Source organism: Zonotrichia albicollis, chromosome 10 (genome assembly GCF_047830755.1).
Source record: "Zonotrichia albicollis isolate bZonAlb1 chromosome 10, bZonAlb1.hap1, whole genome shotgun sequence".
In the NCBI taxonomy this organism is placed as follows: domain Eukaryota; kingdom Metazoa; phylum Chordata; class Aves; order Passeriformes; family Passerellidae; genus Zonotrichia; species Zonotrichia albicollis.
The window spans coordinates 24,493,151-24,512,162 of record NC_133828.1 but is presented as its reverse complement, the minus strand read 5'-3'; the positions used below and the strand labels follow the sequence as shown (position 1 = coordinate 24,512,162).

General features: G+C 38.4%; 1 protein-coding gene across 2 annotated transcripts in view; it reads left to right on the top strand.

Annotated features, from left to right (window-relative positions):
• Positions 1–19,012, top strand: part of AGPS (alkylglycerone phosphate synthase) — a 50,095-nt gene that overhangs the window by 4,797 nt on the left and 26,286 nt on the right. For both annotated transcript variants that reach the window (XM_074548438.1, XM_005484104.4), the window contains exons 2-8: positions 5,916–6,005; positions 9,615–9,705; positions 13,903–14,023; positions 14,105–14,179; positions 15,788–15,859; positions 16,660–16,739; positions 18,330–18,410. In XM_074548438.1, coding sequence (XP_074404539.1) covers positions 5,916–6,005; positions 9,615–9,705; positions 13,903–14,023; positions 14,105–14,179; positions 15,788–15,859; positions 16,660–16,739; positions 18,330–18,410 — 610 coding nt within the window. The remainder of the gene's footprint in view (positions 1–5,915; positions 6,006–9,614; positions 9,706–13,902; positions 14,024–14,104; positions 14,180–15,787; positions 15,860–16,659; positions 16,740–18,329; positions 18,411–19,012) is intronic.

Here is a 19,012-nt window from a genome sequence, read left to right as displayed (position 1 = left end):
TAGTGTTGTTATATCCAAAACCGGGCCATTTGTCAACACCATTGGGGTTGATGGTGTAGGCCAGAAAGCTTTCTTGAGCTGTGATGTATTTGCTACAAAGCCTGCTAAAAGGTTGTCTATGGGGTGGGTAAAAAGGTGTCCAGGAACTGAATTTACTTGCACAGAAAAATGGCAGACAGTTGATTCCTTCATTAAGTTATTTCTTTTAAGACAGCAAAGCAAAACTCTGACTTTGCAAGCTTTCAGAAAATACTTCTCAAAGGACTGATCTCTTTGTGCTGTTTCATTTACTGCCTGGAAGTAGCCATGTGTGAATTTTGTAGTAGAGCAGTCTCTTCAAAGATAAAAGTGAAACTGGTGTCAGCTGAAGTAGTAGGTGGAATAGAGAGAGCTTCTAGTGAAGTATTCTGTCAGATAAGAATCATAATTTGGCCAAGTGTTTACTGAGAAGAATGATTATAATGTCTTGGCTTTGCTTGATCTTTAATTCACCCTAATTGACTTTATTTATTGTGAAAGAACACTAGAGAAACACTAATTTCCTTATTCCTTGGGGCTTTTTTAATTACACTGTGGTGAAATGAAGAGTAATGAAATAGTCAAGGCTAAGAACATGTGTAAGGAAAGTGAACACTTGTTTTATCAGAACAGTTTAAAGAAAAGCACTCTGCTTTTGGATACCTAAACCCTTGATGTTATGCCTAAAATCTGGTTGTCTGCATTTGCTGCTGTAGGTTTAAACTGTAAGTAGGAGCCCAGGTTTGTGTTGTTGTATTAGGTATTCAGCAAACAGAAGAGCAACTGAATTGGTGTATGTGCAGCTGCAGGGGCTTAGCTGGAAGTGTGGACTACAGACCCTAAAGTCTAAAGAGCTTTGACTGATTTTTATAGATACATTTTCTGGAATCAGTTTGAAAGGCAGCAGTAAATACACAAACTTAGAATGTGTCTAAGGTTATAAAACAGGCGTTACTGGACTTCAGCCTTGAGAACAATTATATTGGGTTTGCTGCAGGGAAGGTCTTCCAAGAGGGAAAAAGCGTAAGAATGACAAACACAGCAGATACTCTCTGCCTGGAGCATGGCATTCCTCTCCAGATAAACAATGCTTTCCCAAAGCAGTTCTTGAAACAATTCCTTGGGCTGCATGTTCTTTGTTTATTTCAGGCACCTGATGCTGATTTACTACTGGCTTCAGAAGCACTCTGAGTGTTGCTTGGTTGAGAAGTGTGACTATAATCTGAACAGAGACACTGCTCCAGGGGAGAGAAAGAGGGATCTTCTGGTACCACCCATGGAAAGGGTTCTGAATTTCCAGCTGGGGGGTGGATGGGTAACCCAAAGTCCATCTGGGGTAGGCTCTGAGAAATTGTTCCTTGGGTAATGTCTTCTTGTAACACCTTACCACCGTAATACTGCCTCAGTATTACTGCACCCACACACTGAGTTTTGCAAGAACTCTACAACTTGCAAGACTGTGTTACATTAGGCAAATACTGGTGCTTAAGCCCATGTGGTAGCCCTTAAAATTGCCACTTTAAACTGATTTCCAGGAATCTGCTGGCTCTTCCATTGTGCAACAGAAGTGCTTGTGAATATTTTATGTGCATGGGATTTTCACGCTGAGTGTCCACTGGTGATTGAAACCACAGTGTCAGTGGTTATTGTGAGGAAACTGATGGGAGCATCTGGGCTTTGCTCCACCTGAGTCACATTTCTCCAGCTGGACTGAACTGCACATTCATCTTGCTTCTCCAAAGAAGCCTTGGCTATCTGTGGGAGACTCTGTGCTTATCCTTCAGCTTCCTGTGGGAGAGATGAGAACCTTCTCATCCAGTCACTGTGCCAATCTCTAAAACCTAAGATTTGAACAGTGCTGGCAGGTACAGTTTGTTTAAGTTTGTTGCCTGCCCAGCTGAGTGACTGCATTCTTCAGGAGCACTAGTTCACCTGGTGGGCTGGAGGCCACCCTCCTGCCCCTCAACTGTAAAAATCCTTATCTAGTGAGTCAAACTAATATTTTAGTGTTGGGCATTGTAATGAAAGTGGAATATTTAAATTCACTTAAACTAGTCACACTGTGTTAATCTATTGTCACTGCTTCCGTGGTGACTTGTTTTATTTCAGGTAATATAATTTCATGTATATATACAAACATACACATTAAAAACCTTAAACAAGGTTTGTTTTGTACTACTTTGTATATTTCAGTAGTGAATTTCTATCATTTAAGTTAGAAGGCAAGAAAGTACTGGTCTCTTTCTACTATTTCTGACTAAAGCATTTCACATTTCTGTCAAAAATGCGATAGTTAATGAGCTTGATATTTTGTTGAAGCTAATGTACTGAATAGGAAAGGTGTTGTCTTTAAATAAGACAGTTTGGGTACAATACTACAGTAACAGTTTAAAGTGAGAATAATGTCAGATGTTGTTAAGAGTCTTGGCTATATATATATATTCTTGGAAAGGAGTCTTGTGAAGAAAACGACAAGGGTGCATAAATTATATCTTGCTACACATGCAACATCTATGTGCAGCATACTCATTCCAAAAACAGCCCTTCCTGTCTCCAAATAGAAACCTCAGACTTGCTCAGTATGGTTTTGAATATAAAAATTGGATGCTTAAGTTTCTTGTTCTGGTGTTTACCTGCCACAAGATCTAGTACTGCCCATTGTGTGTGGTGGTGTGAAATCCCCTGCCTTTGTGTTACAAGGTAGCCAAGATGTTTGGGTCAACTATTCTTCTACAAACATGCAAACTGTTATCTTAGATTTTGATTTAATTATTATCATCACACCAATGATGGGAGTTATGTTGTCTGGCAGAGTAAAGCTTTGTGTACTTAATTTTACTCAGGAACAGGTCAACCAGAAAATAAACTCTTAGGAGTTAAAACTCTTAAACTCTGTTCTGTATTTTAGAGCCTGAACAAAGTGCCAGGTGGTTTAACACCAACGTAGGTAATTAGGCCTTTAGAACAGGCAAGCAGCTGGGAATGTGGTTAGTGTAGCAGAAAAACCTCATATCTGAGTCTGTCTTTGTGTCCTTAATTAATAATACCTCCCCATGATTTTGTGGGAAGTATCTGTACTGATATCAGGACTAATGATAGCTTCAAGCCTGGCCATTATCAGTTTATCTCATGTCACCAGTTTCTTTAGGACCTGGCCTTTTGTGTCTTGCTCTGATTGTCTCCAGATTTGCAGGTAGTTTCTCTAGCCTGTTCTATGCATCATTGTTGGCATATTTATGTGGCACTGCCTTGCAAGAGGGGAAGTTTGAGCCTTCCTCAGTTTTGCTTAGTAATATCAAGTCTGTTCTGACTTCACAGGATTCAACAAACTACAGAAGTCAGGTATATAGAAATACTGCATTTAGTCAGCAGAGGGAGAAATCTTCCCTTGAGGAGGACTGTAGTGGGGATTTGAATGGAACATTTAGTTAAAAAAACAAAGTCTTGAGCTGGCCAATTCTATGTCACCTTCTTCTCAGCTGGGAGCAGCTCCACTGTGTGTGACTTGGATTCTTTGTGGACCATCATACAAATATATGCAGCATTTATAAGTATACATACATAGAAATAAGGGTAAAAATGGGCAAGTCTGCATGACATGCTGTAAGAACCCTTTTTGATAATCTGTCACAACAGCGCAATGGCACAGGGCATTCCCATGCTATGGAACATGAGTGGATCCTTGTCCTTTCCTGAGTGAACCCTACATGTGTAAAGATCAGAGAGAGCAGGCAGCAGAAGAGGCTTCTCTATCTGGACAGCTCTGCTCAGTTTAATTTTGGCTAAAATTTTAGAATTGATTCTTCAGTATGGAAGGACAATATAGACTGGCTATTTCACAATACTGTATTGAGTCATTTCAGTACTCAGTGACTGATAAGTTTGCTTTTAGTGCCAGATTTCTCAAAGGCTGGTTGAAATGTCTGAATCAAACAATTGTAATGAAATACATGACCATGGCTTTTTTCCATTTGTTTAATTAAAATCTTGCATACAGGCAGTTTGAAGGAAATAGATTTAGTTTGAGCCAAGTCTATTGAATTGCACTGATAGTATGTCAGCAGCCTGTGTTAATAATACATTTATAATGAAAACCTTTGGTAATCAATCATCACATGGTTATCTTGCATGTAATGCTGGAGCTGGAAGTGATTGAGGCAGTGCTTTCTCTGAATCACAAAGTCTTTTTGAAATGGTCACTCCTGATCATCTCACTCTTAGGCAGTCAGAGTAAGAGCTACATTTACTGTATATAGGGCAGGGAGGTGAATGATCTTTTGATAGAATTTTTAAGATACAGTTCTTTTAACTAAAATTCAGTTTCTAGGTTAGTAATTTCATTTGTAATGTAAATAAATGGCAAGCTTTTAAAGCAAAGCTTGATGAATGTGTAATTACAAATAGTGTATTTCTTAAGTCTTAAATACACTTCTAGAGTTAAATACACTGATACACTTAAATACACTGATACAGTTCTGATGACTTTATCATAATGAAGAGATTGTCTGATATGGTTGTGCTTAAGATTTTTCAATTTTCTGCTTTCATTTTGGCAGTTGTTAGTTTGGTTTTGATATATTTATAGTTTTGCTGTCACATTTTGGTTGTATTTGTTATTCTTGCACTTCTTGAGGTTTTGTTGTTTATGACTTTCTGTCCAAATGTGTCTCAAAGGTCCTCATCAGCTGAATGTTAAGAATGCTGTGGGATTGCAGTAGTGATGGCAAGCAACTAAAATCATTATTCTCTGTCAAGAAAATAAATTTAAATACTAAATGTCTTTTTTATTCTGAAAATATTTAGATCTTACCTATTTGTATGTTGATTTTTATGTATAGAGTGAAAACCAAGCATTTTTCCCACCTTACCTTTGCCTACTGGAAAATATCACTGTGTCTCTAGTGATCTAATCCTCTTTCTCTACACAGGAAAAAAGCAAACAGACAAATCCCTTCAGTCCCCACAAGCCCATGTACTGCCACAGGCTGGGGCAGAGTGGTCCAGCAGACAAGGACCTTCAGGTGCTGGTCAGCAGCCAGCTGGAGTGAGCCAGGGTGTGGCCAGGAAGGCCAAAGGCATCCTGGATCACCAGTGGTGTGGCCAGCAGAGCTAGGGCTGTGATCATCCCCTGTTCTCAGCACTGGTGAGGTCACACCTTGAGTCCTGGGCCCCTCACAACAACAAAGACATGGAGGGGCTGGAGTTATCCAGAGAAGGGCTGTGGAGCAGGTGAAGGCTCTGGAGCACAGGTCTGATAAGGAGTGGCTGAGGGAGCTGGGGGTGTTTGGCCTGGAGAAGAGGAGGCTCAGGGGTGACCTTGTCACTCTTGTCAGCTCCCTGTTGGCAGGCTGTAGCCAGGTGGGAGTCAGCCTCTTCTCCCAGGTAACAGGAGAGACAGGATGGGGGGAAATGGCCTCAGCTGCACCTGGAGAGGTTCAGGTTGGAAATCAGAGGAATTTTTTGGCTGAAAGGGCTGTGAGACGTTGAAACAGGCTGCCCAGGGCCGTGGTGGAGTCACCATCCCTGAAAGTGTTCAGGAAATGACTGGATGAGGCACTTATTGCTGTGGTTTAGTTGGCATGGTGGTTGGTGAAAGGTTGGAAATAATGATCTTAAAGGTCTTTCCCAACTTTAATGATTCTATGATTCAATACAGTGTGCAATGACTTAAGCTGGTGGTTCCTTTTATAGAACATCTGGTCTTTCAAGTTGTAGGATGCAATCTGAAGGAGTAATGGTTGTGGTTTCAGAATTTCTTTTGGCTCTAAGCTATACACTTGATGTGTACTTGATTTCTTGAATTGCTGTCTGGTAACACTTTTTCCCAAAACCATATAACAGAAAAGTATTTCGGATTTGCAGTGCTAATATTGTCACTCATTTTTTTTCCCCTTAAGGCAAGAACTTTTGAAGTGGAATGGATGGGGATATAATGACTCCAAATTCATCTTCAATAAGAAGGGTCAAGCAGAATTTACAGGAAAAAGGTAAGTTGAAAATTTACGTAAATGAAGTATTTTATTTAGTGGTTTATTTGAAAAGAGTTCAAAAGCTGCACAGTACAGTTAATTCAAAGAAGGCAAAGAAGTTGCTTCATTTCATAGGATAGGTTATTCTGCATTTAAGAGGTTTATGGAAGTCTATACACAGGAGTCTGACATAGTAAAATAGACTGTGGGGCTTATTGAAATGTTTATTAAAAGTGTTATAAAGACAAATTAATGTGAGTCTCCTCTGTCTGTGGGTTAATGAAATCACACTGGGAATCTGCACCATGTTCTAAAGCTTTAGATAACATGCAGCACAACAGTGCAATTTCAAGAATCTCTTGAGCATCAACTAGTTGCTTTATTAATTTATTAAATTTCTACTTTGTTTTGGGTTTCTTAACCACGGTACATGGAACTACTTTGTCCTCTGAACTTAAAAATAAAAGCTGCTCTTCAGCTGTGTGTTGTGTAGTGGCACCACTTCTGATTTACCCTCTAACCCTTTATGCAGCAAGCTTGCTTTTCTGAGAAATACAGTTTTGCAGAACGACATTAAAATTAAGTCTACTTGGGATCTCTCAATTTTGTTCCAGTGGAATTTAAACCTATTGCCATCTTTGTGGTTTGGGTTTTTTTCCTTCGTGAGTGGAAAGTAACCTTACAGTCTCTTCCCTGTTTTAAAAAATACACTTTCCATACGAGTTAAAAGAATGCAGAAGAGAAATAAATTCTGTCTTTCCTAAAAATTCCTTCCTAGTCTTTGAGTCTGTAAACTTGCATGAATTAGTTGAGTCAAAACTGCAAAAACCTAACTGAGACCTTGAGCACTTCAGTTGTTAGTTTTTTGATTTCAGGCCCAAATTAAAATGCAAAGCCTTGTGTAAGCTAGTTCATTGTATAATATTAGGGAGATTGTGTACAGAAAATCAAAGCACACTAAACAAGAAAGAAGGTCAGGAATTCTGTTTTTTTCAGGAGGAACCATCAAGGCTTCTTAACTGCTGTGTGACTGATATGTACATGTTCTAGAAGGATGGGGTTTTTTCCACATCCACACTGTCTCTAGCTGAGGCATAACATTAGAGGCATAACCTTGTTGGGCCACACCAGTACAATTTCTTTGAAACAGTTTGCCACAGTGGCAAAAGGAGTGTTTGAAGTGAAAACAGGAGAATGAGCATCTGCACAGGTGGTGTAGATGCCTCATCCTTTCAGCACCCACTAACAGGTCTGTTGTCCATAAGTTTGTCTAATAACCTTAAGTCTGCTCATACTGCCTGCCTATGCAGCAGCCAGTGGCAGCAAGCTTGAGTTCTGGTTGTGTGCAGTACCTGTGTTTTGCAACAAGCATCCCTTACTGTTTTGCAGGACTAGGTGGATGATAGTTCTTCAGCCTACCTACTGTGTTACTGATTATAAGCCTCAGTTATATCCTCTCTTGCATTTTGTCTCCCTGCTTGTGGTGTCTGGGGCCCTTCAGTCTCTGCTTGTAAGGCCCTTTGGTCTGTACAGTTGTTCTCTGCACCCTCTCCAGCTCCACTAGATCTTTCTGGAGACAGGACAAAAACTGTGTGCAGCACTCAAGGTGTGGATACAGCAGTTTTCTACAGAGCAGCAGAAAGAGATTAACTCTCTTCTTTCTTACCCCCGCCCAGATAATGCATAGCACTGTGGTCAGTGAAGGTGCCATGATACTGACTGCCAGTGGGATTCTGCCAAACATGCAGTAATGCTTTTCTTTCAGCTGTTCCAATTACCTTAACTTCCATGGGGTTTTGTCTGCTTAGTTTTTTTTTAAGGTCCTGAGTTCCTATCAGTGTGATCAATAAACCCTGCCCTTTGCTTCTTAACTTAAACTTATGTTATCCTTCAGCCCGTAGAAGAACCTTTTCTTCAGTACTGTAGCAGTGTATTTTCTTAAATAACTTTTGGGATGAGCACCTGTGGAAATATAAAGGAGTGTGGGATTTCATGTTCATTGTATCCCTTTTATTCACCTTCTGGTTTTACACCCTGATAAAACTCCCAAGGGTTAGTGAAACAGGATTCACCTTTATGAAAGTTGTGTTGGCTTTCCCTACAGACCATGTGTCAAATGATCTTTTTTGTTATAGACTCTGCCATCTCCACAGGGATAGATGGTACTTGCTAGTCTGAGCAACTGAAGCTGTTTTTTGGAGTGTGTCTGTGGCAGGTGGTTTTTGGGGGGCTTCTGGCACCCTCAGTGTGTGCACACAAAGCTTGCTTCCTGATCAGTCATGCATTGCAGTAAACTAACTTCTTCTATGCTGTGACTTCTGTCTGTGTCTTGAACTTAAAAGTTTTGGGGTTTCTGATAGTTTTAGTTGTCCTTTGAGTAAGTGATTAAGGTTACCCTCGCAATCCAGCTGTAATGATAGTTTGGCAATACTAAGAAGTAGGTCTGGAGAAGAAAACACACCAAGCTGACCTGCAAACTCTTGATGCAAATATACTAAACTTTCATTGCTTATTGCACTTTCTTCTTCAAAAAATTGACTTAATTTTTGTATGAGTTTGATGAAATAATAACAACTGTTATAGGAGGAATGACTGAATACTCTCTTCCATGTTGAAGAGTCTAGCTTGAGTTAAGATTGTTGCCTTTTAATTCTAGGATTAGAGCAGGAGGTTTGTCAGTAGAAGAGCTGGAGGGGTAGTTGAGATGAGGAAACAACAGGAATTGATCATTTTGTGTAACAGGTGACTCAATTGTAGAGTTGGTTGCACCAGCTGTGAAGGACAGGGTCATAACTGGATTTACACTGACTGAGTGATGTTAGAGGGAAGACCCAGTTAGGTCTAATGCAGTGACCCAGGTGATGACTATGGTAAGGATTCTCAGCTGCTAAAAGCTCTTAATATCAAAGGAAGATCTTATTTCTTCTCTCTTCTGGGAATACTTTTGAACACACAAACATAAACATGCTGAAGGTGTGTATATGTATACAATTAGTAGCAGTAGTTTCTTGCTGTTTTCAGTGTTTTCAGTTCCCAGCCTTCTGTGTTTTCACATGTGGTGCACATGGTCAAAACTGGCTCCTCTGTCCCTTGTCTCTAAGTCTGCATTTGTCACATGGCTAGCTCTTGCCAGACAGTTTGTGCTGGAAATAATTTTACAGTGCTTGATGTATTCTGATGCATTTTGATGATGAAGGGGGAACTCTAATACTGTTTGTTTCCTTGGAAGTGTAAGGTGTACTGAAATGGGTTTGTGTGTCTGAGACTGCTGTTCCATTGCAGTGTGTCCTCTGTCTGTAACCAGCGTGTGAACTTGGGTGCTGCTCTCTACACTGCTGCAAGGGAGAGACCTTTCTAAAGAGTGGTGGGGTGGGATAACTGAAAAGCCTTATGGCCAAAGCAAATTATACCATGCTGACAAATGATTTGATTCTGTGTGAAGTAAAGAGCAGCTAAATACAATGAAATACACAGTTGCATGAAAAATGAATGTGCAGAAGCCTTGCAGGCTTGTAGGTAAAGAGTTTCATTTAAAACTTCTGTTTGTGCATACATAAAATTGAAAGAAGTGTATCTGACATATATTCTTTTAATTTAAAATGACCCTATGTAATATTGACTTTTCAGGTACAGATTAGGTGGTATGGTATTACCAACTTTTAAGGAGTGGATAGAAAAAACCTTTGGAGCAAGTCTGGAGCACAAAACTACCTCTAGAGTAAGTAAATAGCTGAACCAGTTCCTTTGAACATTAGTCTTGGTGATAATCAAGACCACACTGTTAAAGATGATTCAGCTGTCACACATATTTGATTTAAATATAGTGTATTAATACTTCAGAGTTTTTGGGGAAAAAAAAATTGGTGTAGAACTACTATTTGAAACCTTCTGTGTCTTAGCATGACTTGTGGTTTCAGGATAACTGGTAGTACATTTATTGAAGTGAAAGTTTCCAACACAGGGAGTTTTTTGTCCTGCCTGTAGCTTGCATTTCAAGACTGTAGAAACTGTTAGCTCAGAGGAAATTGTTTATACAACATTAATGTTATTCATGATAACAGAGATACAAAATACAGGGAAGTTAAACTGTGATGTGTTTTTGGTGTGTTGAAAGATGTCAAAGTTCTTATTTGACAGTAATTTTTATTATATGTCTGGGTGCTGAAAACTGACTACCAGGATACTCAAGATTAAGATGAATGTTTTCAGAAAAATAACACATTGCCAGTGTTCTGGGTTTTGGAAGTCATACATACTTTGCTTTTTAGAAAGAGTAACTTAAGTTAGAGCCAGGAGACCTGGCTCCCTGATTAGAATCCCTTTGAAGCTGCAGGTTCCTGACTAGATAGCTGCTAAGGCAGTATTGGAAGCAGGCTGTGCTTGTACTGTGACCGTAGCAACCCTGCTGTGGGTAATGGTTCTTCCCATCTCTTGAGTGAGTTCAAGTTTGAAGCAAGTAATATCATAGAGCCTGAAAACCTAAGTGTTTTTTCAGTCTTCTATTAATCAAGGCATTATTTCATCTGCTGTGGATTACAGGATCTCCACCTGCAAATATACTTTGAAGAATTCATCTGGATGTGTTTTTGTTGACCAGGGTTGCTCTTAAATGGCAGCCACTTTAACTTGCTGTGAACAGAGGTCTAGAGAACTGTTATTCCCATTTTACATGCAGAGAAAGGACAGAGCAAAGCAGAATTGCAGGACAAGCACATATTTTTTAATAATACCCTGATTCTACAGTATGTCTTGCAGACCAGCTGCCCAGGATATCTGCCAGCAGTGTTGAGTGCTTTCCTGTTATGTTGTGTCCCTCTGGTTTTAATGGTCTTGTAATGTGAAACAGGCTGCCTACTTTGATATGGGATAGGACTCTTTGGAGTGTCCAATCTATACCTGGACTTCTCATAGCTAATCTCAAATACTGCTGCAGGTCCCTCATTTTCATGGCTGTCATCACTCCAAGGTGTATTTCAGGTTGCCATGCAATGCTGGGTTTTCAACTTCTCCTCTCCCCTAAGCATGAAGAAACTCAGATGCAGGAACAGCAGTAGGGAAGCCATCTCTTGGTTCATTTGTCTTCCTGTGCCATCTCCTCCTGCCTTTGTCATGTAAGATTGGAGGGTTCCCTGTTGCATGTGACTTTTGTGTTTTAATTAATAACAGTAAATATACCTGCTTCTGTGATCTTCAAGATCTGTTGATGCTCTTTATTTTTTCAGACCAAATTTAACATAGAGAGCAGTTTAGACCTATTTCACATAGGTTTCCTGACTAGCTTTTCAGGGTGCGAATTTTAAGATATTTCAGTCCTATGAAAATAAATAAAGATACATTTTTGTTTGTCACTGTGCATAAGATTTTTATAGATAAATATTAACTTTTTAATCTTGGAGATTAAAACTTAAAGATTAAAAAACTTGTGGAAAAGTTATAAAAATCAAGATGCTTAAAACCATCTGCAAAGAATTGTTATAGCTGTTAAGTAGTTCATGCTCTTGACAACAAAGATCTTCAGGCACTTAGTGTTCAACTTGATATGAAATAATTCTGTCTGTGGAAATCCATTAAGAAAAAAAAGTTTGACATCTAAAATGTAAATACAGATTGTGAGGGTTTTTCTTAAAACAAATTATTTGAAGATCTTTATTTGGTACCCATTTGTTTCTTATGTTTCCTGTGTTGCTATCAGAGTTCTTTGGGCTAGCAAGCAGCACTGTGTCAATGTGCATTAAGAGCAGAATAGGAAGAGCGGCAGTTCAGCACCAGATTTACATCACGTTTACTGTGACTGGCTCCTAAAATCCAGGTGTCTCAGTAATGGAGTGCCTCTCACTTACCAGCACCTAATTTCAGCTTCTGTGTTTGTAGATGACGAGATGAATATATTGAGGGAAAAGGCTTTTTTTGAGCTGTCTGACACCTTATTTCAATAATTATAGCATTATCCTTAAAGCAAGTCAGGATGCCACATATGCTCTTCTAGAAGTCAAATCACTGTTAAAACTGCATTTTCTTTGTCATATGTTCCACATGAAAATTCTAATGCAAACTTTTGGCTATCCCCTTGAACCTGTGAAAGATGCCAGCTATTGCTAATGAACATCTCATGCAGCTATTTCTTTCTGAATGATTCCTGTCAGTATTCTTAATTTCTCCATAAACTTACATAGCTTTTGTAAGGTGGACACTCCATCACTTTGCTGATAACTTTAAATCTTACCTTCATGAACTCTCACAACTCAACCTGTTCAGAATAGACTGCTGCTGGTTTTGCCATATATTGGCAAAAAGTAGTAGCTGCTCTGAAGATTGTGTAGAGCAAAGATAGGAAAAACTCTGTTCTAGGAAAGAAAACTTTATTGGGAATATACATTTTGTAGAAGGCCAACTTCAGAAGAGGAAAGCACAGTGAATTCTATTTTGTTATATTCTGTGTTTGCATTTGTCACGAAGTATAGGTAGGGCCTGCCAAAGAGATGTCTTCAATTTCTTTGACTAGGTGGGACATTACTGCACAATACTTTTTGATGGTAGGGCTGTAAATGAGTTCTTTCTGGAATCTTTCCTGAGAGCTTTACAGCAAAAGTGCAAGCACATTCTTCTCTTTGGGGTGGGTCAGTTCATTTTCCAGCAAGGCTTGCATGGAAGAAGTGTGAAAGCAGTGCCCTCTTCTAACTAATTTTTGTTAAAGCCGTGATTTTTAAAAGTGTATTTAAAATAAAAGACATGGTGGTAAAAACACTTTCAGTTCTGCTCTCAGACTTGATGGATTCAGTTAACAGGAAATAAGACTCTTGACCAACATTTTCTTTTGCAATAAGACTTGAAGTCAAGAAGTTATATTTTGGTCATCAGACAAGCTTTTTATCTAATTAAAGAACTCTTTAATTAGAGGCCATTTGTGATAGAAGACATATTCCTTTAGGGAGATTACTCATATTTGCTCCATTTTTAAGGAGAAAAAAAGGCATGATTTTTTGGAATCTTCAAAGCACATAAGAATCTTATACTTAATGTCTGCAAAATATTTTTTTTAATCTGGATCATGTAAAGAATTCTTGTTCTCTAAGTGGGTTTTAAAAGTTGACACATGAACTACATTCTTATGTGCCCAGTAATTGGAAGTGGAGCTCAGAAAAGAGAATTAAGTGGTTGTGTCTACACTTTGAGAAGCTGTAAGAGTACTAGACAAGACGTCTGTTGGAAGAACCTGGAAGAATGGGCTGTTAGAAAATCCTAAGCAGAGGTTTTCCCTCTGGTTTACAGAATCTTGATTTAAGGTCTGTTGGTAAGTCAGAATGTCCTGTGTAGATTCTTGGAAAGAAGAACACCTTTCCCAGATGTTGTTCTTGGGGACTTTAGATGGAGACACCTCTGTGTATGTGACTCAGACATGGGTTTTATGGGATCTTTGTTACAGGTGAGGTCTGCTTAATGCATGCCAGTTATGTTATATATCAGTCAATCTTAGTTTTGCCTAGCTCTGGACTTCTGATTAGGCTTTGGTCCAATTTGCATTTAAATCTCAGGACATAGAGGGGAGGTGTGTTAGTGAAAGCGTAACTGTAAGGAGAAGAATTTGCAGTGTGTAGTGGCTTTAGTATGTGTTCTGGTACCTTGGGAAGTCTTAAAAAGAGAATTTGTTCAATATGCATTCATAAGCTCATGTATTTCTCCATATTTATCAGGAGAAAGAAAGGTAAGAATGTGCCACTGAAATAAAACTTCTTGTGTGCAGAGTAGGATAAGCTGGATTGGTGGTTGAAGATGTGAAGAAGAACTGATGTCTTTCTGATATGGAATAGATGTGTTTGGGTATCAGTCAGTGTTAGCCTGTTCTTATTATTTCTGTTGTACAGAAATACTTTGAGAGTGAACTTACCTTAAATTTATTGATTTCCTTGTATTGTAGGCATCTTTAAATGTTAATGATGTACCTCCATCCATTGTAAATGAAGAATTTCTTCAGGATCTTAGAGCCACTAAAATCTCATATTCCCAGGATGCAGAAGATAGGGTATTCAGAGCTCATGGTAAGAGAACTTCATTGGTATAACTGTGCTGCTTTCAACACTTTCTTGTCTGACCATGGTAACTTATTGTTTGTGTTCCAGGCCACTGCCTACACGAGATATTTGTACTCAGGGAAGGAATGTTTAAGCGAATTCCTGATATAGTTGTATGGCCTGGTAAGTTTTTATTGTCATCATCTCCCTTCTGAGCTGGGCCATTGTTTACTAAACTCTTGTGCTTTCTGGTCAGGGGCAAACTGCCTCTTGGTTCACTGGCTTCACTCATCTTTACAGAAACTGAAGGAATTTTCTCATGAATGGTAATCATGATTGTTTAGCAACTGGACTGCTGGTTGTGTCTGTGAAATCCCATCATTTTGTAGTGAAGTCACTTTATTATTAAATATAGCTGAAGTTTGTTGGCTGATGAATTCACCACTTAAAATAACCACTGTGTAATGTGAATGTGTATGTTCAGCAAGAGCAGTTGTCAAAAAATGACAGTCTCAATTTTGGGTTCTAAAGGTGTACATGATGCTAGAGAGGTAGTGAAATGTTTGCACTGAAGAACTTTTGGTTTTTTACATGCTGTACTTTAGTAAAAACAAAGTGTAACACCTGTAAATCCTATTAGAACACTCTACAAAAGATCAGTGACTGGAAGAAAGAGCAGTGCAGTCTGAGTATAGGCTAGGCCTGCTTGTTTCTGTCTAACAAAAGGATACAAATGCTTTTTTTTTTACTTGAGTCGTGTGCCCTCTGGTCACTAGGAACTACTCCATGTGTGAACCAAACTTCACTTCAGTAGTGAACTAAAAGGTCATTTGATCTAAGTAAATGTCAATTTCTGTTCAGTTGTATGCTTCCAACTGTTTTGTTACTTTTATAACTTTGATAGCTGCACTGCATTAAAAACTCAAAATTTCTTGTAAGAACTTAGTCCTACTCAGTTTTCCTTCCTTTATTTAGAGGAAAAAATCACATATGGGAAGCATGAAAAGAGGCACTGTAAGATGAAATTCATTACTTGAGGCCAGGTGCTTGGGAGCACTGGTGACTGTGAACAGTACTTGCCACAACTTCTATTTTGTGTAGCTCCAAAAGCTGAAACAAAATGATTGACTACCTTCATTTAAAACATCTTTGTATGACAAGAGCGAAGCAGCCAGAGTTTGGAAACTATTTATTTAGCCCTGCTCATTCTTTGCTGTTTGTACAAACTCATGTATGCAATGTATTTGATCCCTTTTTTGATCCTTTTACTCGGCTGTGCACAAACATTTCCACCTCCCTCTTTGACCAGGTACAGAATGCATCCTGAAAAACTAGATTTCATCAGCAACTCCTCTTCTGAAACTGAATGTCATTCAGGAAGAAAGAAATGTGCTGTTTATCTCTCAGAAGAGACTTATTTCTCACTTAAAATAAATTGGACAGCCAGTTTTCAATAAAAGCTTTACATGTGATTTGTTCTCCAAGATACCTAGATGAATTGTTAACTGTTTGGTGGTCCATCTTGCCCTGAGAATTTGCAAGAGGTTTCAATCCATGAGTAGAGCAAGAGACTAAGACTGTAGTTAGTTCTTCAAATGTAGAATTGTTTGAGTCTAAACTTTACTCTATAACTGATACTTCTGAGCCCAGCTCTTATTTATTGCCTACCTTTGAAATGTCCTCCTTGCTGGTGTTGGAAAAGGGGCTGCTGCTTAATGAGACTGCAGTATTTAGTAATAAGCACAAATAACAAGCACAAAGTCTGGTTTTTAACTGTTTGTTCTTTTTTAGTTTGCCATGAAGATGTAGTTAAAATTGTGGAATTGGCCTGCAAACACAATCTCTGCATAATACCATTTGGTGGTAAGTGAAATGATGAAATCTCCTAACTGTTTAAGGTTATTCCTGAAAATGTCTTCAATTTAAATATGTGTTCTTCATTACTTGTGCTGTGTTCCCACAACTTATATAAATTAGGGGTTTTTGTTGCACTGTTGAAATTCAAAGTTTCAGAGGGGATTGTGGTCAAAACACTACCTCAGAATTATGTTATTTTCCTTTTTGGTGTTGTTCAGTAGAAACTCCTGTTTGAAGGGGTTTTCAGAAAGTATTCCAGATACAGAGTACAGCTAAAGGCCTGTACAATCTGTGTCCTCCACAGCCTAAAGAATCCATAAAGGACTTCCAGTTTTCACTGTGGATGTCTTCTCCTCTAAGCCTGCTGAAGTAGAGTTGTGAGCTACCTTGTTTTAACATAGAGCTTAGGAAACACGGGGTTTTGGCTTTCATGAGCTCATTCTGTGATAAGGTTTTTGTCAAGAAAATATAGTTCTCTGTTTCTTGAATGGCTTTCTTTGTAATTTCTTATCCTTCTTTGTTTTAAAGATCTGTGCAGAGCTTAACAGAAGCAGCTGAGATGGTCATAGAATGTCATATCTGTTATGGAGTGCTGCTGAAGCATTGTTCAGCTCCACAGCTGCCTTGATTTTGTGAAACCTGGAGAAGGAGCAGCCTTAAGAGGCTAATCACTAGCCTCAAACAGTTAACTTCAGTGATCTTTCTTTATTCAGTTCTTTATCAGAAAGGAGGGAGAGAGGCATTCTATTGGAAGAAAAGCTACCTGAGAATTTTATGATCACAGAATATCATTCCCATATTTGCAGGAGGGACGAGTGTCTCTAGTGCTCTTGAATGTCCTGAAGAAGAAAAAAGAACAATTGTCTCCCTGGATACATCACAAATGGTATGATCTCATAAATAAGTTTTATTTTAGTTTTTTAAAATCATCCTACAGTTACTTTGGTGATCATTACAGAATAACATTTCTTTATTTTCCACAATAAAGTAGGGATGGAAGTATTAATTATCACCATGATTATTAAACTGGTACTCCTTCAGTTTGTTTTTCTGATATTAGTCCTGTACTACTTCATATGACCTGTATATATTCAATAAAAAAAAAATCACTGTTAAGCCTTATAGCAGCTTCAAGTGATCAAACTCAGAGAAAGCTCCTCTTCTTCTATATTGGAATTTGTATCTGAGGATAAATGAAAGACTAGGAGGAAGTTGTTATTGAAAATTTCACTAGTTCTTGCACTAGACTTCAAATTACTTAAAACAAAGATTGATAAGGTGACCTAATATATATAAATCAACTTGAAGGATAAACTTTCAAGAAATAACTGGGGTTTTTGTCTAGATAGCATCTTGAGAATGTGATGTTCATAGCTTTATGGCAGTCTAGAAATGAAGTTCTGTAAAATTTATTGCTAGTTTTCATCTTTTCATTATGAAGGAGCTTTGTACTTTTAAAATAGATTTATGGCTACTTGGTAATGAGATGCTTCAGAAACAGCTCTGTATCTTTGATGTAAGGCTCTACTGCCTTCAGGTACTTGCTGAGCTTATTAACTCCCTTAGCCTTGAAGGTAAGACCTGGGATTTAGCTCCATTTTCTGCACTCAGTGGTTCTTCAGTTAAACAAAGTGATTTTTTTTCTGCAGAGGTGGTACTTGTATGTTGAAGGAAGCCCTTCAGGTGTCTATGCAGAATGAAATCCAACAAGTCACTTGTGACTCGGGCCTTCATTTGAACTCCTTGATTTATAGCCCACAGCTTTGACTTCTGTCAGGTTTAGGTGTGGCAGGGAAATGTGGTTAATTCTTACTATCTTGGTTTTTTGTCAGCTAGATGGGTAAATAAGCATTGAGTCAGGAAAAAAAAACCAGTTTCAGAAGTCTTGAATGACTGCCAGCCAGTTCTTGTAATCATTAATGAAGAGAGAAAATAAGAAAATCAAGGTGAAAGGAAGCATTGTCAAAGTTAAAATATATGTGTCTGAGAGCAGTTGATTGCTGAAGCTTTACTATTTTAATAAACACTTAATGGTTATCTTTATGTTATATAAGGTCCCTATTGCATAAAAACTGATTTATATAGGCATCTGAGATCAGTTAAGCCATTTATGTTGAAACTGAAGCAGCTGAAATAGTTGACTTTGAATAATTAGTTAGCCCATACCTTGTGAGAGGGAGACTCCTGCAAGAGTTTTGATTTAATTCTTTCTGGCTTTTTTTGCTTTTTATTCTGTAAACATCCCTGGTATAAATTGACAGATAAATGTGTTAGTCTCTTGTAGTGGTGACTGTAAATTGAAACCTGTTGTGTAGCAGTTTGAGGGTGTGAAGAGCCTCAGCTTCCACTGGTGTAGTAACTGGAGTGGTATTAATAGTAAATTGTATGACTAAGTATGTTGATCCTATAGCATTAGAGAAGGAAGTAAACAGAAATCTTAAACACTCATTCTTAGTTTTAATTGGCTTTTCAACAGAATCGGATTCTCTGGATAGATGAAAAAAACTTAACAGCTTGTGTAGAAGCTGGCATTGTTGGACAAGATCTGGAAAAACAGGTATTTTTATCTGGTTACATTTCTAGTATTTTTTTTTTATATTTTTCTTGGGTATTGTTCATGTCTTGTCCAAATCATTGAATTCTAGCTTAATTCTTGTGTGTTTTCATGCAACTGGTAAGAATTACATGCAGTGGTATGAACCCACCCTTCCTAACACATGACCAGTAAACATACAAAGCCACAAGTTCCTGTGATATAGAGAAAACCATGAGCTAAATGAATTGCTGTAAAGAGGATGTAGAAGTGACTTTCAGCCTTTAAGTTAGAACCACTTTGTACAACAGAACATAGTTAATGATCCATGTTACATGGTATACTTAAATACAGCTGTTCAACATGATTGTTATCAGTTGGTCAGTGCACACTGATTATCTCAAATGCACTAATGCAGTTATCATTTAATGTGAGATTGCTTGGCCTTTAGTTCTTGCTGTTTGACAGCTGTGGTGTTGTGATTCTGAGGGCATCCCGTCAACCTCAGGTGCTGTGCAGATGGCAAGGCCAAGTTAATGCAGAAAAATGAGAAACAAGTGACTACTTAATGTACAGGAATGCATGATCTGCATCACAAGCAGTTGACGGTGTTGCATACAGGAAGC